The 24,590-nt window shown below is 39.8% G+C and overlaps 1 protein-coding gene across 21 annotated transcripts in view; it reads left to right on the top strand.

The window, feature by feature from the left end:
- The window catches only part of LIMCH1 (LIM and calponin homology domains 1), a 339,876-nt gene that overhangs the window by 228,300 nt on the left and 86,986 nt on the right, over positions 1–24,590 (top strand). For 13 of the 21 annotated variants that reach the window (XM_054484468.2, XM_063663600.1, XM_063663601.1 and 10 more), the window contains exons 4-6: positions 10,252–10,358; positions 15,207–15,237; positions 17,242–17,352. In XM_054484468.2, coding sequence (XP_054340443.1) covers positions 10,252–10,358; positions 15,207–15,237; positions 17,242–17,352 — 249 coding nt within the window. Of the gene's footprint in view, positions 1–10,251; positions 10,359–15,206; positions 15,238–17,241; positions 17,353–24,131; positions 24,429–24,590 lie in introns of those variants that run through there. The other 8 variants (XM_063663605.1, XM_063663607.1, XM_063663603.1 and 5 more) reach the window with 7 other exon arrangements.

The raw sequence follows: 24,590 nt of genomic DNA on the forward strand, positions 1-24,590 counted from the left end.
GCTGTTTAATGGAATATGATAGATAGTTTAAGCAGTTTTATTCTAAAATAAGTGAAGGTATTTTTCATTCAATTCCCAAAATGCAACTAGTGAATTATGTTGGAAAACAATCTGGCCATATAATATACTAATGCATATGTTGGGTTTTAGGGTTAATTTAAGTAGCCTGGGGAATAGTTCAGTAATTTTTTGGAGGGATAGATTCCTTGGAATCCAGACAGTTTTCCTGATAGGCTGCACTGTGGTATTGCCCCTCAAATGAGCTTGAATGTCAAGTCCTTGAGAGGTGATACAGCTGCTGTGTGGATGGTCATGAGTCTGGAATCCAGAAAGAGATAAAATCAAGGTGCAAGAGCCAACGGAGTCTTTGGGGTTGGGCACTCTATTTCCCTAACTGTGCTATGAGGAAAAAATAATTAATATATGCTATGCTGGGAAGGAATTGTGCTTCCAAAGCTCTTCCAAGCAGAGTTAATTAAGTAATGTATGCTCACTTCATTTTGCAGTTGGTCCTCTTTGGCATCAAGACTGTTAACTTCAGCAAATGGAAGCAGCATTACAGCTTAGTGCATAGTTCCAAAAGAATATCTTTAAAGCAAAACCAAATTTGAACAGTTTGTATGCTAAAAATGATAGTAGTAATTCACATTCTACTCTAAAACTTTGAAAGAAAAATCCACATCTGATCCACTTTTGTGAGTGCAGCCAGTATTGATAGTTTTGTCTGCCCTAGGGAGTCTCATTTTCCTTCTTTTGGAAACTATTCCTCCTCTACTCCTGCCTGGCCAAGGATTCACAGTCTTTCTATCCTCTTTCATTAGCTACTGTGGGAGGGAACTTGACCCTAGACCGGTCAATATGGGCCTTTTCCTGGGATGATTTTCAAACTGCAAGTAAGAAGAGAGTCAGTCCTCTGATGGGGTGCCAGCCTTCCATAATGAAACTTGGGAACTAGAGGTTCGTGTGGAAGAAACTCATGAACAGCAAGAGCCAATAAGCCAACATGCAGAGCGGGCAGACAAGAGATTAAGTAAGTCCAGGGCCCCAGTACCTGAGGCCTTGGTTTACAGCTGTTTCAGTGGGTCAGCTGCATCCCCACCCTGTGCCCTGCTGGGTAATACTGGACTCTGTAATCCAATATATGCCTGTTTACATCTGGATTTCTCTCACTTGCAAATAAGAGTCTCTTATGACCCCTTCCTGCTCAAAACACTTAACATTCTACCTTTCAAACAGCAAGTATGCCATTGATAGCTTTGAATAAGCTTTAAAAGTTAAAGTTAACATAGCCTAAGCACTGACTCATCATCATTCTAACCCAGACTCACACTTTTCTCCCATTATTGAAAAAACAGTAACAGATTATTTCAAATAATATCAAACTTTATATTCTTTTTAAAAAATAATTTTTAGATACAGAATATGGGATGGGTGAAGTGAGGGGATTTAAATCTTGGGGGCTAATGACATCTGTGAGTGAGAAGAAGGTGAAGGCATGGCAGAGAGGTGGAAGGAAGTAGAGGAGGCTTGTTCACACTTCTTCCAAGATTGGAAGAGGGGGCTGACCAAGGATGCCTGGAAGGATCAACAAGTGGATCCAGGAGCCTACTGATGTGGGAGCTCATAAATTTGTGGCAGCTCCAGGCCCAATCATGGCAGCATTTTGTCCAGTAGCACAGGGAGCCAAGCATTAGGGACTTAGGGTGATAGATAATATTCCTTTCTTCCTCTTCTAGCTGAGACATAAACATGGGAATCAGACAGAGATCACAATATCATCTTGACTTCTCATGGAACAAATTGGAGAACATGAGTTTAGCGCTTCAACCAAGTGGGTTTGCCAGTCCTCAATCCTGAATTAAATGAATTTATCCACCCATTTCTGGCACAGCTGGGCAACCACAGGCCTCCCCCACAGAGAGAGGCCCCTTACCACATGGCAGAAACCGAGAGCCTGTCTTCATGGAAAGGAAATGGCTGAGGAGAGATGTCCCATTTCTTCTCCCAAACCAACTTAGCAAAGGAGGAGGGAGGGCCAGGAGTGTTATCCCAGCTGATGTCCCTCCATATAGACAGACGGCTGATCCTTCTTCCAGTGGAGGCAAGAGATGGCTGGGTTCGATGCCAAGGCTCATTGTCCCAGGCTAACTGTTCCATCTGTGTTATTTCCTCCTCCTAGTCCTTGTTCTCTTATAGAATGACAAAGAGGTGGGGATGCTGAAGCTACATGCAGTGGCCTAGAATGGATCATGAAGGAAGTAAGGCAACAAGGGGAGAGAGAAATGGACTGAGAGTAAAGAGCAAAGTTTGTAAATGAAAGAGCAGGTGTTATAGGTGAGAAAGAATGAGAATCCTGGAAGAAGAGGGACTAAGGTCAAAGAGGAGGAGCATTTACTTCTTATGTCCCAGTTATTGTTGTTCTAGGTGATACCTAGGTTAAAAGAGAGCGAGAGAGCAGTGCAAAGGCCCTGGCAGGAGCTCACCTGGCATGTCTGAGGACCAGTGAGCAGGTGCCTGGCTGAAGCCGCATTGGGGGTGGTGGGTGGGGGAGAACTTTGGAGATGTGATCAGAAATGTAGTGGGTAACAGGTTCTATAGGACTTGTAAGGACATAGGCTTTTAGAAGAGAAACCTGGGACAGAGAAGGATTAGGTTATTCAGCCAGGAAGGGGCAGAGCTGGGATCCTCAGTGTGGTGGTGTGGCATTTGACTCCAGACACACAGTGCTTCCTGAAACAGTGCTCTGGTCTGGCTTTCCTGGCGCTGGCTTCCCTGGTTCTCCTCCTGCTTATGTTTGCTTTTCTTCGGGCACAATGAACTCATCCTCCTCTAACTGTCCTTTACATGTGGATGATGTCTCTGGGTTGACCTCACTCGTTCTGTGTCTGACCTCTCCCAGGAAATATCCTGCTTTCCCTCGGCTTCTCCTGTGTTCCTGGGCTGGTGATTCCCAAACCTACATATTCTGCAGGGGCCTTGCTTCTCAACTCCAAACCCAAATATAAATCCCTGATGAGCTAGGGCTCTCTAAATATAGAGTGCTCCCAATTTATTTCCCTTCTTCACAGATCTCCTCTTGCTCCTCTTCCTTAGGACAGTCTCAATGGCTAAAAACCATGGCATTACCTGAAACCCCATCTTTCCCCTCATCCTCTATCCTCACATCCACTCAATGGCCAATCCAAAGAGAGGTGCTCATATCTTCCCCCTCTGGTTTAGCTCTCCCTGGGATCTTTTAAAATTAGTTAATTAATTAATTGTTCTTTTTTTTGAGACAGGGTCTCGCTCCTGCCCAGGCTGGAGTGTAGTGGCATAATCACGGCTCACTTCAGCTTCTGCCTCCCAGGTTCAAGCCATCCTCCCACCTCAGCCTCCTGAGTAGTTGAGTCTAAGGTGCGCACCAGCAGGCCCATCTAATTTTTTTATTTTTGTAGAGATAAGGTTTCGCCACATTGCCCAGGCTGGTCTCGAACTTCTGGGCCCAAGTGATCTGCCTGCCTCCTAAAGTGATGAAATTATAGGCATGAACTACCACGCCAGGCCTGGGATCTTATAGTAGCCTCTTAAATGGACCCTCTCCTCCACCCATTGGCTCTCTCCCACTGCACCTGACATCTTTTCCCAAAACAAAGCTAGGATCCCAGGACTCCCGTTCTCATGAACTGGTCTGGCTTCCCAACTGCCTAAAGAACAGTCTAGATCTTTAGCAAGACACTCAGAGGCCTCCTCTGTCTCACCTTTCATAGTTCTCTTCTCCCACCTCCCATTTTCTCTTCTGTGATCCTCTGTGCTTCTGCTCATTTCCCATCCATAAAATGTTTTCTTCTGCTTCAAGCAGCCACCCAGCTGCCAACTTCTGGGTCAAATGTCCCCAGAATTCCCCCAGGCAGAATGAGTTGCTCTTTTCTCTCAGTGGAAGAGCTGGTATCCTCATTAAGTGCTCCTGGCAAATAAAAATGCATTGAAAGTCTGGCAAGTGCTGATTGTTGTTGGACATCAGCCAGTCACTGGAGTGTGACTGTTACCCATACAGGCTGAGGCAGCAACTGTGAACACACGGCAGGTACAGGAAATTCCCAAATTCTATTAATTATGTGATAAGTTCCTGGAGATATTTTGGTAATGTATTCCTTAAGTTCTGAGTTTCGTAATTGCATTTCTGTTAAAGGGAGTTTGCTTCAAATGTAGAAAACCTAACCAAAACCATGTTTAAAAGAAAAACAAGTCTTATAGGTAGAATAGAAAAGTAACATTATTGTTGGTTATGGGTTTCCTAACAAGATCTGGGTCTTCTATGATAGACTTGCAAATCTGAAAGTCTTTCTGAGGTATGCTAGTCCTTATTAAAATTTCTTTCTTTCTTTTCTCATTCTCTTTTTTCTTTCTTTCTTTCTTTCTTGCTTGCTTGCTTGCTCTCTTGCTTGCTTGACAAGGTCTTGCTTTGTTACCCAGGCTGAAGTACAGTGGTGCGATCATAGCTCACTGCAGCCTCTACCTCCTGGGCTCAGGTGATTCTCCCACCCCAGCCTCCTGAGTAGCTGGGACTACAGGCATGCTCCACCATGGCCAGCTAATTTTTTAAAAAAACATTTTATAGAGAGAGTCTTGCTCTATTGCCCAGGCTGGTCTTGAACTTCTGGCCTCAAGGGGTCCTCCTGCCTCAGCCTCTCAAAGCACTGGTAGTACAAGTGTGACCCACTGCACCTGGGCCTTACTAAGATTTTTAGGGCAAATATTTATTATAGAAAATGTATAAAAATGAGAACTTCAAAAGTGGTAATTCTAGTTTACATTTTAATATTTTCCACCTAATCTTTTAATTTATAGAAACTGAGAATTATATGGATGCTTTATATATATATTGCATTTTAAATATCTGGCAGTAAAGGTGTCTGGATTCATTTGAAACCCAAATGAGCATTCCCTTCATTTTCTGTGAACGCAAATCCATGATCATGTTGATCTTTCCCTACTGGGGTAAAAGAAATAAAGCCAAGAAGGTTGGGCACAGAAGGGAGCTTCTCATTCCCTGTCTGGTTTCCATAGAGAACTACCAAATGCAGGGTGTCTGCCCCAGAGCCAGAAAGCTGCTTGCTCTGTGCAGGAGATAAAGGAAAGAGAGCAACTTTTTTGCAGATGGAAATGACAACTGAAGAAAGAGAAAGGTAGCAAGGAGCTTCTTGCTTGCCTTCTGAAGAAAAGAGGAAGAAGGGCCTGGATGAGGCCCCCTCCTCCTGCCCCTTCTCCCTCTGATAGCACTGCCATGGGCTGAGGAAACCTCTTCTGTAGCTGCTGGGATCCTTGATCCAACTGTAGTCAGAGGAGAAGTGCACCTGGCATGTCTGAATGTTTTCCCACTGAAGTGTTCTGCCCAGCTTTTAGATTCCATCATGTAATTCCTATTCTCCTTCATGTGTACTTTGGATGAAGTAGGCTTTTCTGGTCTGAACTTTGAACCATCATGCAAGGATTTATTTCTGTGGGTTAATTACAAATGATGGCTTATAAGCAGCTACTTATAAGCCTGCAAATGAACTTTTGGTATGTAGCCTGCCCCTAAATTTGAGGCTGTTTGTATAAAACTGTCAAGCTAGTGGTTAATAACAACTAAGTAACAATAGCAGCAACTATCTTTTTTTTTTCTTTGCCATCTCCTATGTAACTGGCAAGGGCTATACCTACACAGTATGCCTGTTTTTCATAGATGGATAAACTGTTCTTCATCATCGCATCTTCCATGGTCCTTTCTTGACCTGAGTGAACAAGAATGTCTTAATAATAACTGCCATACAATGAGTGCCCAGAAAGTGCCAGACGCTAAGCTGTGTTCTTAATGTTTATTTTCTGTAATTTTGACATCCCTACAGGTCGATAGCATCCCCCACCTTACGAGTTAGAAATCTGAGGATCAGAAAGGTTAGGAACTATGCCCGAGGACATGTAGCTAAGAAGCAGACAAGGCTGGGATTCTAACTAGAAAAGCTGTTTGTGCCCTGTTCCTTGATATGTTTGTTCTTCTCTTACTTCTGTTTTCTAATTTGATGTCAGAACTCTGTTTATGTGTATCTTGAACAATTCCAGTTATTTGATGGATTGTGAAGACTAAGGAATTCTGTTTTATTCATTACAGATACCTAGAAGAGTACGTAGCACATTGAATTGAGTTTATTTAAATATTTAGTGAGCATTTCTACATGTCAGGAACTTTGCTACACTCTGGGGTAGAGACCATCCTGGGCTATTCCCTCACCTTGCCTTTGGAGTGAGAAAGGAAAGGGAGTGAGTTGCAAGGATGTCTTTAGAGTAAGAGGCCCTGGGAAGGTAGCAAGCTCAGGTCTTACCCATAGCCCTTGGGAAATGTTTTTATACACAGGGCAAGCCCACAAATCAATGAAATGAGAAACCACTGGCCCATGAACAAGGAGGGTTTAATGTATGGAAGTTACATGAACAATGGTATAAATTCATATATTAATATTTGTCTAGTACAAAATAGACTCTTTGAGGAACTTTATGTTATGCCTTTCTGTTGAACTGAGACTCATGTTATGCAGTACTTGCCAATTAGCCAGAAATGGTAACTTTCCATCAGTAGCACCTGAGGATTTACCTCCATGACTTTGCAGTGGTCATCTCAGAGGTGACAACCATTTTTCCTTGAATTTTGTGGAATAGATTTTTACCAATGAAGTCACAATCCTACCTAGTTCAATATATCTTTTAGAAATTCAAGAACCTTTTCTCACAACCTTTTTTGGGAAAAATCTCAAATATACAGAAAAATTCAAAGAATGGTATGGTGAATAACCGAATACAGGGTCATCCAGCTATGGCCTATGGGCCAAATCCACCCAATGCCTGCTTTCATAAATAAAGTTGGTTAGGATAGAGACACGTTTGTTTACGTATGATCTGGTTACAACAACAGTGTTGAATTATTTTAACAGAGACCACCATATGGCCCACAAGGCCTAAAAGATTTACTATCTGACCCTTTATAGAAAAAGTTGATTGTCCCTTGATCTAGATTCACTGCTTGTTACTATTTTACTATTTGCTTTATCTCTGTCTTCACAGACAGGCAGACATACTCGCAACCTCTCTCTCTCTCCCTTCCCCCATACGTGTGAGCATATATATACATGCATACTTTTTTTGAACCATTTGAAAGTTATGTTACTGACATTATGATAATTCACCCCTAAATAATTCATATGGATGCTTAAAAATAAAGGCAGTCTCTCATATAAATGCAAAATCATGATCACACCAAAAAAATTAACATTCATTGAATAATGTCATCCAATGTGCAGTTCATATTTAAATTTGACTTTTACACCCTTATTTAGTTTTTCCTTTGGGATCCGGGGTCTAATCAAAGATCATACATTGCATTTGTGCATGATGGCTTTGATCGCCAATTTTTGTTTTACGTGACATTGACTTTTTTGAAGAGTCCTTTAAAAACTTCTTGCAAAGATGTATGGATTTGTTAGCTCCACGATAGTAAGAGCTAAATATATAGCCATTGTAGTAAAGCAGTGTCTTGTACTTCTTTTCCCTTGGGATTGAGACACATTTAGTGTTTGGCTTCCAAAGTTAACACACTAAGTTGTGGGTTTTGCTGGAAATTGTAAATGTGGAAAAATCTCAGTGTGAACAGCAAGGCAGATGAGAATTCACAGAATGCATTTTATGTAATTAAAGGCACAGCCCTTCTCGCTTGCTCCAGTGGCTGCCCTTGCTAGCTCTTGGCTGGGTGGCTCTTCCTTCTGGCTTTTCTTCTGCCTAGGGCCTGGCTCCCCTCCAGCATCATTAGGTTGTAGCAAGAAGCTGGAAACAGACCTGCAGTTATTTAAATCTTCTAGCCCAAATTGTTTGGGCTGGCTGGCAGCACAAAGCTTTTGTGTTTGCAGGCTGCATGCTGAACACAGCATGGTATTCAAAGGCGGATCTGTGCGTCTGGGATGCACATAGGAGGAGTACCTTGTTGAGAATCTGTGGGGGTCACAGTCATGCACCTCTTAGGGGACTACATGCTGGTCACAGGTCTTGTCCTTTATTGTGGTGCCAAATGATGCCCAGAGAACATCAACACTCAGCCTTTGCTTTCCTCTGGGCAGAAAGCACTCAGAGCTTAAAGGCCAGTCAGAGGATACTTGCACTCCCAAGTGAAGACTCACCTGGATCTGTACTAGTCAGTCTTTGGTTTGGAGTTGCCTCGTGGGGTAAATGGTTTCTTTACTGTTCCTGAATGGTGGAATTGTAAGTGAGTGGGGCACGTGTTTTTGAATGTGGTATCCTCAAGATTGTTCAAGGCTAGAGCAGTGGAGCATTTGAGAGTCACAGAGCCAAGTAAGTTAAGAGGGTGCATATATATGTGTGTTTGTTTGCTGGTGGGAGGGAAGGAGGAAGAAGAACATCATAGAGAAAGAGAAGACAAGAAGAAAATGGAAGATCAGCCTCTACCTGCATAGCCTCATCTTCCTTTGGTGCTGGCCTCAGATTTTATGCTTGAGTTCCTCATATAAGACATGTTGTTTTGCACCTCCATCCTTTGGGGGCTGTGTGATCTTGGACAATTTGCTTAATTGTTCTGTGCCTTAGATCACTCATCTGTCAAAATTTTTCATAAAGTTGTACAGGAATTAAATGAGTGAATATATGTAAAGTTCTTGGAACGATGCATGGTGAATAATAAGGGCTATAGAAAGGTTAGCAACTTATTGCTATTGTTCTTGTTGTTATTTTGAGCCTGGATGTATTAATTTTTTATTACTGCATAAAACCTAATGTCTTTAACACCCATTGGTTATCTCTCATTTTCTGAATGTCAGAAGTCTGGACATGGTGTAACTGGATTTTTAGCTCAGGGTCCTGCAGGACTGAAATTAAAGTGTTAGTGTGGGCTGAGATCCTATCTGAACATCTTCCAAGCTCCTTCCAAGCTCATGTGGTTGTTAACAGAATTCATCTCCTTGCAGCTATAGAATTCATGGCCAGCATGAATTCTGACCTCACCTTCTAAGAGTTTCCCTGATTAGGTCAGGCCCAATAAGATAATCTTTCTTTTGATTAACTCCAAGTCAACTTGCTAGTGACATATCACAGAGTTATAGCCCATCATATTCACAAATTTCACTTGCACTCAACGAGAGATGTGTACATTGGGGACAGGATTCTTGGGGGTTATCTTGAATCCGGACTGCAAACTGGGTAACTGGAAATATTCTCTGTTCACTAAGTTGAATTGCACGTGGGTGAATATATGATTCTGTAATCACCACCATCATTTCAGATTTTTGTAGCATCTTTGTCACAGCATTCAGATGGATTCATATCAGTCTGGCTTCTGGAGCTGACATTCCCTATCCTGTAGTTTTCACTAACTGATGGGGTCAGTTAGCACCTTCGAAAGTCTTTTAGGAAGAGGACAGTTAGGGACTTGTAGCTGGTAAACTTCTTGACTAATACCCTGGAGTTCCAAAAGGATGACCCACAATTTGCAATCCCTTTCAGAAGCATTTGTTTGTACTTAATGACTTAAAATAGATGAAGACAGACCCCTCCTTAATTGTCAATGGTGCCTGCCAATTCAAAGTAAATTTGTATCTGCTAGAGAAAATTTCACTTTCTTGACAGTCTTTTGCATTAGTATTTTAAAAGCTTTCCCTGTCCTTTTTTCTCATTTCGATTAAGTCTAGATTTTTTTTCTTGCATTTAACTCAGTTTATAATCCACAAAGAGGTATTACTAGTCAAAATCCATAAAGGATGTAAAATACATCTAAAGAATATATTTTAGAAGATCAATTAAGAAGAAAAACTTGCTGAAGATGAAAAATCTTTTTTTTAAAAAAAAAAAAAAAGAAAGAAAGAAAAGAAAAGAAATCAATTTCAACCAGATTCTAGGCAACAAGACATGGACAAAGAAGCAATAAGGAATACCTGTTTTTGAGTACAGTTCCCCCTAACAATGCTAAGTTTTCCTTTTTAATGACATTTTACTTGCAGTTTTATACAAATGTGTCAAGCTAACGGGAAAAAATGAATCTGGCATGGTTGTGGGTTTGGAGATTTGAAGTGTCTGTTTATCTGGCATTTCCTAACAAAGTATGATTTGTTATGCAAGCTATGATTTAGACCTGACCATAGCTGCCTTAGTGACCAGTATCCCTACAGCAACTTGGGAGGGGCTGGTTCATAAAGATAATCTAAGATAATATAGACATATTTCTTTTTTTCCTTCTAGGACAATATTATCTTATTCTTGAGAGGTTGTAAAGAGCTTGGCCTTAAAGAATCTCAACTTTTTGACCCGAGTGACCTCCAGGATACATCCAACAGAGTAACAGTCAAGTAAGTAAAACGTGATTTATGTTTAAGGAAAACTCCTTTATAGTTTGATTTGCAATTTTGTGATAATGTTGTAAGTTCTAAGAGACAGAGAATTGGTTATGCTTAATAAAATAAAAATGTGAAGGTAAAAATCAACTTTCAAAACAACTCGCATTGACTTTCCCTCTGTGCATAGCTTTCATTCTGATCAAACATCATTTTTTGAATGCAAAAATCTTGCATATAGAGTTTGAATTTTGAAGAGGAGAAAAATGTTAAGTAAAGCTTAACAGAGAGGCAAGAAAGAAATAGGCACAGAATCAGTGTGTTAGACAAAAAACTTTTATTGGCGCCAATTGAACATTTGAGTAGGCTCTTGGAAGGTAAACAGATCTGAACTCTGTTACGCAAAGAAGGCATTAGATTATGGAGAACTTATTTGTAACTGTCTTCTCATATGTGTCAGGGATCAAGTTCTTTGAAGATGGATCATTAGCACTTTGACTATATCTACTTTAATGAGCCCTGTTTGGGCCAAATAATTCTTGGAGCAGAATGTCGCAATAAAAGAGACAGCAATGTACTTTGTGTAAAGAAATAGCTTGTGACCAGGGTATGAGATGGCAGAGATAACTTTCCTGTAGTTTAGAAGTTCTTTAGATCCTACTGATTTCATATAAAACATTTTCCACTTTAGCCAAACAATGTTTGACATGGATATGCCTGAATAATAAACATAGTTACATAGATAGGGTCTGTGAATTGGCAACTTTTCTTCTTTTGATTGTTTTTGGAGTCATTTTATCATGAAGGAACAGAAAAGGGAGAGAAGCCAAAATTCAGAGCTGTTAATTTTATACCATTTGCTTGATTTTATACTATTTGCTTGATTTTTATACTATATTTGCTTGATTTTTATACTATTTGATTTTATACTATTTGCTTGATTTTTTATACTATTTGATTTTATACTATTTGCTTGATTTTTTATTTTTTAAAAAGGATGAGGAAAAATAGGAAAAAAAATGAGAACTACTGGATAAAATAAAATTTGGGGTTTATATTGGATTTTTTGATTCATGACTGGGAATATGGGAGAGTTAGTGGTGATCTATTATCTAAAAGTACTTTTCTGTTGTCAATATGCCATTCTTTAAAACTTCTCTTGGAAAAATGTTAGCTAAGCGAAAAAATAACAATAACAATTAGGATATTTGAATATGGAAACCGCACTAAACCTCATCTTGGTCATCACATGCCCCATTTATTATTGTACTTAAATCTGTCCTCTATAAACCATTGTTCACTTTAGGAAATTGTTTTAGGTTCTGCCGCATCTCCCATTCATAGTTTCACCCGGGTGGCAAGTGACCAGAAACAATAGTAACTGTGCAGCTTTGTAGGTAATAATTAGTCACACACACATTGCTTGGAGGGTGAAGGAAAGGTCATTTCGAAAGTGTCTGCAGCTGCATTCATTTTTTTTTAGAGCCACTTTAAATCAATATGTTACTAAACCAGAATTCTGAGCCTGATTGGTTTTAAAAATTCAGAACTCGTATCACCTTTATTGCTTATCTACAAAAAACTGGGCATCAGGAAAATGAGGATCTAGCCGTAGGTCTGCTGCTCACTAGATCTGAAGCCCTGGTTAAGCTCCCTTCTTCAGCAGGCCCCATGTATTCATCTAAAAATTGAAACTGGATGGAATATTCCATCTGGTATGATTCTAGGTCAAGCTTGCTCAGTGCAGATATGGGAAGATGGAACAACTGACTTGTAAAAAAAAAAGAGAGATTTAAATCAAGATGTGGAAAGAAATCTAAAGGGGAAAATGTCACTTAGGCAAGTGACACATGGATACAGTCCCTTCTTAGCTACTGTACCATCTTTTTGTTTTCCTGTCGATTTTTCCTTCTTTTTTTCTGTCTCCTTTTCTTCCTTCTGCCTTCCCTCCCTTTTTAATCCTGTCTTTCCATCTATCTCTCCTTTTGTATTTCTTCTCCTCATTTTCTTTTTAATGTTTCCTTCACTTGGGTACTCTTATTTCTTTAGGCAATACTGTGCCATCACATTCCCCCATGACCCTGGCATTTTTCATTCATTCATTCAACAAATGTTTGTCGAGCAGCTTCTGTGTGTTAGATACTTTTCATCACTAGAGAAATAGAATGAACTCAGATAGCCAAGGTCTTCTGCTCTCGTGGAGTTTACAGTCCAGTGTCAAGAAATGAGAAGCAAAGAAGTAAACAAAGAAGATCATTGCAGGAAGTGATAAGTGCTGAGAAGAAAATAAAATGGAGTGATAAGCAAAAGACAGTGGCCAGTCCGGAGGTGGTTAAGGGTGGCTTCTCTGAAGTGCTGGCGTTTCAGCTGAGCACTAACTAGGGGCTGAGACACAAATAGGAAGGAAGAACAGGCTGTGGGAAGATCTGTGGGGCATTCAGGACAGAGAAAGAGCAGGTACAAAGTCAGGGGAAGAGGAATGACAAGCTTCATGTTTAAAAGAAAGAAAAGTAACTGGTGTGGTTGAAGGATAATGTGTAAGGACATTTGTGGTGGGCGTGGCAGCCCACAAGCAAGGTAGGACGTTGAACTCAGAATCATTATAGAGAAAAAACATTTTACTGTATGAGTATTTCAAAGAACATAAAGAATTTTATCTTAAAATGATGCTATAAATTCACTTACAGTACGTAGAAAGTTGTTTCTAGTTTTAGTAAGGAGTAGAGTATGGAATAAACTATCGGATTTCATGTATTTTTGATAAGTGATGCTGGTTTAATTTGGCACTGTGCAGGGAATGCTTGTAACATATGCAGATTTTGTAAACTAAGGTAGTTAAAGTAGAACTGCTGTATTTCTCTGTTGTCCCTCTGAGAGTTGAGCAGGACATCTGTAGACACAGAGAGGAGCACCCCATTGCCACCAATTACTAGCGGAAGCAGTAAGGTATAGGGATAGATCCCACAGAGGAGCTTTGGATGGTTTTCTGGAAGTTGTGTTTCAGAAAATACTCTTTCATTTAGCTTTCATGATAGGCAGTTTTTCTTGTGTGGTGTGTGTGTGTGTGTGTGTGTGTTTAGAAGAAACTTGAGTAGACCAAAAAAAAAAAAAAAAAAGAGGAAAAGCCTGCAAGTGATTACTGTATGTGTAATTTAGTGAACTCTACCTGTAATGGATGCCAGACAACCTTGATGGGAAATGAAAGTGTAATCTAGACAGGCACACAGCAGGTATTATTCCAAGGAATGAAAGCAACTGGATGAAAACGTACGTAGGCTCTGGATTGCTCCCAAGTGTCTCTGTCAAAATTTGGAAGTATTTCCACATAATACGTGGGAGTCATTCAACAAATATTTTGTGAGCTTCTACTATGTACCAAGCATAATTTTTAGCACTGGGTTACAGTCTTAGTGAACTTTTATCATCAATGCAGAAAAAGCTTTATGTTCCCTATTCTTAATTTGTTTTCCATAAAAGTTTCAAATCTTTTATAGATTTTTAAAAATCTGGTTTCTTTCTTAAATTAAAAACCCTAGCAGATTGGGAGGCCAAGGCGGGCAGATCACGAGGTCAGGAGATGGAGACCATCCTAGCCAACATGGTGAAACCCCATTTCTACTAAAAATGCAAAAATTAGCTGGTCATGGTGGCACGTGCCTGTAGTCCCAGCTATTTGGGAGGCTGAGGCAGGAGAATCGCTTGAACCTGGCAGCTGTAGGTTGCAGTGAGCCGAGATCACACCACTACACTCCAGCTGGGTGACAGAGTGAGGCTCAGTCTCAAAAACAAACAAACAAACAACAACAACAACAACAAACCCTAGCAGATATCCAAGCAGATAAGGACATCCCATTTTTTTCGTATTAAAAACAGAAACATGGAAACATTTTTTTAAATCAAATCCAAACTGGACTAATGCTTCTTTCAATCTAAGTCCTTGTTGATGGGTTTATTTCCATGGTATACTACTTGTTTTCTATTTCTTCAAATTTCAATGGACTTAAAATGGTCCACTCATTCATTAATATGTACTTTAGGCCAGTGTATGCTGCAATGAAGTAATCAGGGTCTAAATACTTTAAGGAATTCTTGACTGGTTTATATGATAGTCTTACACTCCCTTCCCCCTCACCAAAGTTACTGTGGAAAAAAGAAGTGCAGTTTGTTTTTTCTAGTGTTTATTTGTTGACGTGTTAAAAAAACTTTGAAATAATTTTGCAGGAACTCATATTTCATTGTATGAATATTTCGAAGTAGCTTTTTTGTTTATAGTTAGAGAGTAAACATGGGTGCATATTTGAGCATGCATGTGTGTATATTTGAACATAACAGGCATATTTTCCTGCTTATGGCTTATTCCCAATGCTAATTTATGTCCAGAGCAGAAAAGAACAAATATTTGCATAGGATTGCTTCTTGTACACATATTTTCAGGTCTGTCTAATTAAATAAGGTTTTAGACCTGTGTTAAAAATACTTGCATGAAGATTTTGGAAGTGCAGTCAGATTTCAGTTTGACAGTGGTCTATAATCGAGGCAGAATCTTCAGTGGTTAATCTTTGAGAACACAACTATGAACAGTCCCAGTTCTGATCGGACTTTTTCTATTTCCAGAAGTTATAAAGCATCATCTTTTTATAGCGTACTGTGGAACTTTAATCCCACCTTGTCCTTCTACATTTTGTTTCCTAAGTAATTTTATTCAGTGCCCGAAATCACAAAACTTAAGCCTTAAAAAATAATACATTCTTCTGATTTCATTATATATGTTAGCTTCAAGTACATCTTAGTGGCATTTAAGGAAAGGTCACAATTTAGAATCTGCTATTCTGACAGTATTTTCTTTTCCCTTTCCTTGACTAGGAGCCTTGATTATAGTAGGAAGCTGAAAAATGTAAGTGTTTTAACTTCCAAACTTGTATCTTTGATGGTTCAAGTGTAAAATTTAGCTAATTCAATGTTTGTCATTTGCCTTGCCGGAAAAAGTCCTTAGAAAAAAGTATATGTGTATTTCATAGAATAATTAATGACCATGATACAAATAAAAATAGTAAACTGTGTATGTGGTGGGCTGGGGTGGTGGTGGTTCTCTTTATTTAGATAAGTGCTCAATCCAGAAATAAACAAGTGAAAGCTTGTGCTCTGTTTATGATTCAGTTTCTTAAACACAAAATGATCAGGCTCAATACTAACATTAGCCCCTTTCCATTTGTAAGCACAGATGGGATTATTAAATTAAGCAGTTTGGCAAATTGTTGTAGGGTAAGATCTGCATAATATGAATAGTGTTGACTGCCATGGGCCTATACGCTGTATATTTTGTTCTCCTTTTAATCTTTTGCACTTTTATTAGTACTTGCCAAAATGAACTTTTTGTAGGTCGTGTTTTCAAAAGGCAAGTATGTTAGTGCTGTTTTATTTTCAGTTTAGATTGAGGAATGAAAGAAGTCACATTCTGCATCTAAAATTTTAAAATTGGCTGAAACCTCTTTTTAAAAAAATTTCCCTAGGTGCTATTATATTTGATTGACATTTTCATTCTCATCTTCTTTTTCCTCCTATATAAAACTAGAGGTATACGCCATTTTTCATCATAAAATTTTAAACAAATCAGAAAACCTTTAACCTAAAACACAACAGTTTATTTTCCATTCCCCCATTCTACCTTTTAAGATAGCCTCATACTCTCAGCACACATTAGTTATTTTATGGTCCTAGTTAATGTCCTGACATTTGAATCTCTGGAAATTTTTTTGTAAGCAATCAGTTCAAAAAGATGTTCTGGAAGTTTTGAGGGATTCATGAAGTAAAATTTTCCCACAGAGGTAGAAAACAGAATCACCTCTTAGCATCAGTGCACATAACCATATTTTGTGTCTGTCACCAGCTGGACTCATGTAACTGTATCATGTTGTCTGAAGCATTTTCTGGCCTACCAAGTAGAAGGAGAGGCACAATAAGTACTTCCCAGCCTGGCTGAAGTGATAAGACAGAGTGTGAAAAGAAAATACTCATCTTAACTTCTACATGAGCCTCAGATCCCTGTAATTCAGTGTGAAGGAGCTCATCTTCAGCTGACTCTGCTGGGTTTCATGGGAAGTGAATGTAAAGAGGATTTGCTTATGTGGACAGTTTCTTTGGAAATACAGAACAAAATTAACTTGGGACCATAGCTTCAGACCATTGAATATTCATAGACATTCTTAAATATCCAAGGTTGTTTAATTGGTAGCAAGCCTTGTCAAGGCTCAAAATTTCCCATCTTAGATTAATGGGAATCTAACCATACCCCAAAGCTAGGTATCTGCAGATCATATTCTTCATGACACTGCTTTCTTTTGACTTTAATTAGATATATTATGTTGATCCTGTGCTGGGAACCACTAATTAACCTTTATCACTTGTTTGGGATTTTTTTTTTTTTTTTTTGCCATTGGCCTTAGCAGAACCTCTGTGCCCACAAGTAGAAATTATGGGCCTTCTAAAGCACCTTTCTGAAAAGGAATTGACAGTCTCTTTCATTGCTTCTCTGGATAAAGATTCCAAAGCATTTTTGAAAAATTTTGCTGCCTAATTGTGAAACCTTCACTACATAAAAAATAATGTTGGTGGACCAATTTTTCCTTCTTGCTGTCTTAGAGATCATTTCCTCACAACCTAACTTTCCCTAACACTGGAGTCGTTTTAACTACGTGTTTGTTTGTGTTGACTGACATGGCATTGGGTTCTTATTAAAGTGATTTTACATTTAATGGATACCTCATGGGTGGTGGTTTTTTCAAATCGATGTAAATCAGCTCTTTCCTTCCTGCCTTCCTGTTAGTGGTGCATTATTGACTCCTTAGTTTAAACGTCATTCTTGAGGGAAAAATCTGCTCTTGTGCGTTTTGTTCCACAGGTGTTAGTTACCATTTACTGGCTGGGAAAAGCAGCAAACAGCTGCACATCCTACAGTGGAACGACACTAAACCTGAAGGAGTTTGAAGGATTGTTGGCTCAGATGCGAAAGGTAACTTGGCTTTTCTTCTTTATCCCATAAGCGTTAGACAAGGTGGGAAAGCTACACATTTGCTTGTTTTTAAGATTACTAGAGTACTGGGTTGTGGAATGGCATGAGCCAAAGATACGCACTCAAGGAAATGATCACTTGTCTTACCAATGACGTCTTTGCCTCATGCATCTCACACCTACCTGCACTTTCATACCCTTCAGAGAACAGGAGTTCTGAGCTCCATCCAACTTTTTAATTCCAAAAGAGCAAATTCAGTCAGTATATGCCTTTGTATGCCAAGACGCTCAGTGCTTGTTTTCTTGGGGGAATAATGCTTGAATTCAACAATGCAGTATTATGCAAAAATGAAGACTCGCTCTGCACTTTTGTGCTAAAGGGCATTTTGCTTACCCACTGGGGCCTTGGTGTGGATGAGGTAACGTGAGCCAAGCTCTTACCTTGGCATACACTCTGGACAAGCCTGAATACATTAAATGCGTCCTCCTCTAACATGTGCATGTTATGGCCACTGTTTTTGAATGACATAGGAATTTGGAAAACATTTCATACATTGTTAAAAGCTTCATTTGTTTCTTTGAGTATAGAAAAGACTGACCTAAGGTAGGGATTTGTCAAGGAAACACTTGGATGTTTCATGTGTACTTGCCTGAATGTTTCATCTGAAGGTCCAGCAATATACAACTCATACAAATGGCTAGTATATAGTGTTACCCAGGAGAGGCCCTCCCAACCCACCTTAGTGAACAGGTAAGGCTTATTTATAATGGACCTCCATGCACTTTTTAAATTTTTTTATTTTTTTTGAGATGGATTCTTGCTGTGTCACCCAGGCTGGAGTGCAGTGGCGCAATCTCAGCTGACTGCAACGTCCGTCTCCCAGATTCAAGTGATTCTCCTGCCTCAGCCTCCTGAGTAGCTGGGATTACAGGCAGCCACCACTAAGCCTGGCTAATTTTTGTATTTTTAGTGGAGACAGGGTTTGACCATGTTGGTCAGGCTGGTCTTGAACTCCTTACCTCAGGTGATCCACCCACCTTGGCCTCCCAAAGTGCTGAGATTGCAAGTGTGAGCCACCACACCCGGCCCCTCCAGGCATTTTGGATAAAGTCCACATTAGAGGACAAATAATTGAGGCCTTACTCTTCCTCATTTCTCTAGCATGCAAAATAAATGAACTAGAAACATTCAGTTCCTTGCAATTTTTCTTTTAATACTGAAAGCAAGAATTGGTTCCAATTTTCTAGACATTTATTTTCCTTTCCTTAAATTAAAGTTAATGGTCCTGATAGTTCTTCACATTTGGCTAAGGCCAGTCTGGCTTATGTATTTATAAATGGCCAAAGCTTTCATATTGGTCATAACGCACATACACTAAGTACTTTAAGCTGAATTCCTTTAAAAATTAAACACAGACACACAATGAAGCACAACTCATTGCTTCTCAGTCTCACCTCTTATTTGCCCTTTAATTTCTCATCTAACATCCAGTCTGGATTTGAGAAGTCTAAATGTTTATTGTTTTTATATTAAATTTGGACTCGAATAATAATAGATGGGTCATCAAGCTCTGTCTCACAGTTCCCCTGCTAGATTCTGTTGGAATCTGATTTATTCTCATGATTGACATTTCTTACTACTAGTCCAGCTCCTGTAGAATCTGAGCAGCTATTGGTTTCTTCAACTCTCCTAGCTTCTCTTTCTACAGTTAGTTTCTTCAACTGCTGTAAAATGACCTGCTGTTAACAGCTGTTACCGTTTTTGTTGAATGTAGATAACATCACAGGACGTGGTGGAGTTAGTAGTATCCCTGGATACATGACTCTCAGCAAAAATGGCCAGCCATGATAGTGTCATATCTCCATCTAGAGAGAAAATGACTTGAACTTCACTGGACTATCCAAGCACCTGGAAATACTAGTTTTATATGTAATATATATAATCTCATTTTGTCAGTTAGGATCGTGTTCAGCTGGGAAACACAAAAGCCTCAAAATAACAGATAAAATAAGACAACAATTTTATTTCTAATTCACATAAATGAGACGTGGACATGAACAGTCCAGGGCTGATGTGGGGTTCCATGTCTTTTCACCAACAGAAGGCCCAAGCTTCTTTGTCTTTTTGTACCAACAACCTCAACCCATGGCTGTTCACCTGCTGATCCAAGATGGCTGTTCAGGCTTTAGCCATCATGTCCACAGTCAGCCAAGAAGAGGGAGGAATGGCAGGGAGAAGATTCCATGCTCTCCCTTTAAACACACCTCTGGGAAATTATACACTACACACATACGTACATCTTACAGACTTGAACTTGGTCATGCACCCATACCTAGCTGCAAGCAAAGACTTGGGAAAAGTAGACTTTATTTCAGCTAAAAACTGTAGGCATTTTTGTTAGGAGAGCAGATATTGAGGGACAACTGTAATCTCTTCTGCACATATGCAGGCTGAAATAAATTTGAAATTAATTTTTTTCTTTCACAAAGGAGATTATCCACAAATTTTTATATTCATTTTTCTAGTGGGTGAAATGTGCATAAAAATGATTCACTAGGGTGCAACTTGTTAAGTTCTGTAGTAAAGGTGACCCAGGTAGAGCCCTTGGCATAAAGTCTGGCATGTAGTAGATATTCATAGATTGCTGCTACTGCTGTATTTTTTTTAAAGGATCTCTAAAATCATAGTGACAGTGGCCTTTCACTGAGACTGGATATGTCAGAGAAGTTCTTCCAAAGGAAGTGGCACTTCAGCTGAACAAAGAGGATTTACTACAAGAATATTAAGATTGAAGGGACACCCATGGGGACGAGGGTGGCCCTGGAGATTTCAGGATCTTTCTCTCATCTCTTATTTCTCCTTAAACTCATTCTTTCTTCCTATAGGCAAACATTCCCTTATAACAGGGAGCGTGGCCAGTATCATCCCCAGCATTACTTGCTTCTAGCTCCTTGCCCAGAAAAGCAAGGGAATGCTTTCCCCTGGCCCCAGGTGTAAAAAATTCCTAGTAATGTACCCTGGCCCCATGTGGACCTTATTCCTGAAGCAGTCACTGTGATCAGGGGCAAGTGATACCATGACTGGCCCAGGCTACTCCTGTCTCCGGGGGTGAGGGGTATTACAGAAAGAAAGGGAAAAGGGGAGGGAGCATGGTGGGCAAGCAGATGCAAGATCTCTGCCTAAAAGAGCAACCATCTCAATTTCTAGTCCCTCAACCCACCTTATGTTTTTTTTTTTTTTCATGATACTTATCATCCAACTTTGTATTCATTTGCGTTTTTCTGTGTATTTTTTGTCTTCTCTACTGGAATTTAAGGCCCATGAAGACAGGGTATTTGTTGATTTTTCTGGAATGTTGTGAACTAGAACAGTGCCTGTCACACAGAAGATGCTCAGTAGATATTTGTGGAATGAACAGCTTCCACAACCAGAGGGTGGTGGGTGGAGAGTGACTGAGCAGGCTGGAAAAGTAGAACCCTAAGGCCCTCTAGATCAGGGTGAGCCACCTTACAAATCACAAAGGGAGCAGAAAATGTTGAGAGGTAAAAGAGAAGCATCTGGAGTTTCTCAGAAACTGTTAAGTCATCCACCAGTCCTAGCTGGTTCTTGTTATGTCTGAGAAAGGGGGATAGGAGGAAGATGAGTAAAATAATCCCAAAATTTCATGAAGCTAGTAGTTCTCACCCCTTCATTAATATACTTTAACTAGAATAACTCAGTAGCAGTTAGCACAAGGCACTGAGATTCTAGATGAAAAGCAGAGACAATGTTAATTAGAGCCCAAGAAAGGAGAATGTAGATGTGTCTCTGTTGGTTTATATCTTCTACTTGCCATCAGAAGCTTCACTTTAAGTGACCAGAAAATGAGATATGGTGACTTGATGGGAACCAATAGAATTGTCCATCCAGCTGATATCCTCATTTTTATTTCTGGCTGAAAAGCCAGCCTGTCACTTCACCCTGAACTTCCTCGGGACGAGCTTGGCCAAGCACAGCCCTGGGTGGCCTGGTTTTCACTGTTCAAACTGGCCATGCCATTCAGCTCCCAGCTCTTGCACTTGGTCCAAGGTTTGATTCTTGGCTTTCTACACAGCCGTGAATATAACGGCCTCTCTGTTTTTCCTTCGCATAACTATCTGTGAGAAAGCAGCTAACGCTCCAAGAGGCATGTTGACTTTCTCCTTTCTTCTCCTGTGGTTTGTAGGGTGAGGGTGGGAAAGACATTTGGGCCTGTGGGGAGCCTTTCTGATATTATTTTCTTGAAAGTCCAGTTGTGTAATGGCTGCACCAAGGAGCTTGTAGTTGTGTAATTTCCAGATGTGACCAGCGGTCTGCCTCCCTGAGTGTCTGCCTTCCCTGATGGTAAATTAGGCTCAAGACATCTAGACATGAGATATAAATGAAAAAAGAGATAGAGGAGTATCAGGATGTGTGGAAAGTTGTGTCCTTAGCTACATTTATAAATGTTTTATGATTTGTGTATATTGAAATTTACCTATTTGAGAGAATAAATTGTAGTAATTATAATTAAAGCTGACACTTTTAGAGTACTTTTTCTTTAATAGGCATTTTTCTGAATACTTTCCATATATGAACACATTTAACCCTCCCAGCAACTCTGTGAGACAGGCGTTATTATTAGTCCGATTTTACAGATGAGAAAACTGAGGTATGGAGAAATGAAATAACTTGCCTGAGGTCACAGCTGGCAAGGGGTGGAGCCAATAATTAAACCCAGCCAGTCGGGATTCGGAGACCATTCTCTTAACCATTACCCTAAACTCCCTCTCTTTTGCACTAATCATGCTCCATATAACATTTCAGTCAACAGCGGACAGCATATACACAGTGGTCCTAGAAAATTAAAATTCAAGTTGAATATCCCTAATCTGAAAATCTGAAATCCGAAATGCTCCAAAATCCAAAACTTTTGAGCAAAGACCTGACTCTGAAAGGAAGTGCTCACTGGAACATTTTGGATTTTAGATTTTCAGATTTGGGATGATGCTGAACTGGTAAGTGTAATGCAGATATTTCCAAATCCAAAAAAGTCAAATCCTGAAAGCTTTTGGTCCCAAGCATTTGGATAATGGAGACTCAATCTGTAGCACATTTTTACTGTATGTTTTCTATGTTTAGGTGTGTGTAGATGCACAGATACCATTGTGTTGCAGTTACCTACAGTATTCAGTACAGTCACATGCTGTACAGCTTTGCAGCATAGGAACAATGAGCTGTACATATAGTCTAGGTGTGTAGTAGGATCGGCCATCTAGGTTTGTGTGAGTACCCACTATGATGTTTGCACAACAATGAAATCACCTAATGACATATCCCTGTCATTCAGCAACATGTAACTATATTTATAGTTTTGTGATCTAGTCATAATAGCATTTAGCTGAGGATCATAATCCAGGTTAGCATCATCTACAGAATAAGGAGGCAGTAAGTGTCTAGTAGTAGAGAAGATGCTGATGGTGGAACTGTGACTGTACCAAAGATGATCAGATATTTTCAGCTATACCGTTTGGGATTTGGAGACAGAGTCCTGTGTTAGAATCACAGCTTTGCCACTAACTGTGTGACCTCAGTCAAGTTACTTAACCTCTCTGATTCTTATTTTTCTCTTCTGTAAAATAGGGATAATGCTAACCATGTTTTAGGATGAGTGGTTGTGAGGATTAAATAACATAACATGCAAAAAGCATCAAGTATAGCTGCAGACACATAATAAGTGTTCAATAAAAGTGACCTTTGTTTTTTAGCCATTTGGCCTATTCTCAGTAGGTAAATAATCCAAGATAATTACTCGCATTTCCAAAGAAATTAAATATGAAACCATATCCAATTTGGGTCTATAATTTTCAGTGAGTCATGAGTTCTTCCTTTTCCAGCTAGTCAGGCCTGGCTTTTGTTCAGGTCCTGGTTAACTTTTCACCTAAGAGTAAGCTACCTTAATTTCCATAACTGGAATTTCTGCCTTCCTCTGGAAGGTCATGCCGGCTCTACTCACTCAGGCCATTTGACAACCTGTTCTTCAGGGCATTAATCAGTCCTCTGTCTGGAGGCTGCAGGGTGCTCCTCTCAGTCCTGCCCTTGTCCTCTTGCCCACTCCCTTCTCTTGATGCAAAGCTGTGTGTGTCTTGTAAATTACAGCCACTCTGTCCCCCCCAAAGGGCCTCCTGCTGCGGAGTATGTCAGAGGCTCAGGATATAATTGATAGAAGCAGCCAGCAAAGGCACTTCCTGCAAAGGCATTGGCTCCCATGGGCATCCTAGACAGTTTAGACCAGTTTCCAAAACTGCTAACATGAAGAATATTTATTTTTCCTTTCTATTGAGAATGCAGAGGGGACTTTTGCGAGCATCCCAGGGAATCTACAGTGTGGCATTCCAGTCTTTGCAGATGAGAACATGCCTCTCTGCCAGTGTTATCCACAGTCCTAATTTTAAGCGACAGTCTGGATGATATTAAATTGAGGTTTATCTTTGAGTGACCAGAGTTATTTTTGTTTTAGTCAGCCTGGACTATTGTAATTAATGCTAAGACACTGGCGGGAACAAGGCTTTTATTATAATACGAGGGTGAGGATGGCTTTGACTGACCTTTCTTCTGCTGGAGTTTCAGTGTTTTAGTATGTGCTGCTTGTGCTGGAAAGAATTTATAATCACAGGCTGTCAAAGACAGCCATTGTTCTCCCTGCTCTGAACATGTGGGTCAGCCACAAGTGCTTTCAGCTCCCCCAGCGCCAAGAGCTGGCCGAGAGCGAGAGCATGCCTGGATTCTTTTGAGGCATCAGGAAAAGCGTTTTGCATAGTTTTCATTGCTTTTTTTTTTTTTTTTTTTTAGCTTTTTGCCTCAGAAAGACAGCTCCCTTTCAGAGCAGGAATTTCCCTTCAAGGTAGCAGGAGATGAACGCGTGCTGCTCCAGGATTTTACAGAACTGATTCTGCAGCAAAGACAAATGCTGCCTGTATTTGCCAGATAGTATAAACAGGAGCAAAAGTTGCACAGCTAATCCAGGGGCTCATTCCCAGGACAGACATGCAGTTATGGATTCCGAAAGACAAGTCAAGGTTAAGGTTTTGGTTTTTCGTTTTTGTTTTGAACTATCATTGTACTGTTGTGAATCCAAACTTTGTGATCCTTTCTTCTAATTCTTTCTCTACTCTTTTTTTAAAAAAAAAAAAAAAAAAAACCTAGGGAATATGAGTTATTTGGGGATCTTTTAAAAAAAT

This window comes from Pongo pygmaeus, chromosome 3, assembly GCF_028885625.2.
Source record: "Pongo pygmaeus isolate AG05252 chromosome 3, NHGRI_mPonPyg2-v2.0_pri, whole genome shotgun sequence".
Taxonomy (NCBI): Eukaryota; Metazoa; Chordata; class Mammalia; order Primates; family Hominidae; genus Pongo; species Pongo pygmaeus.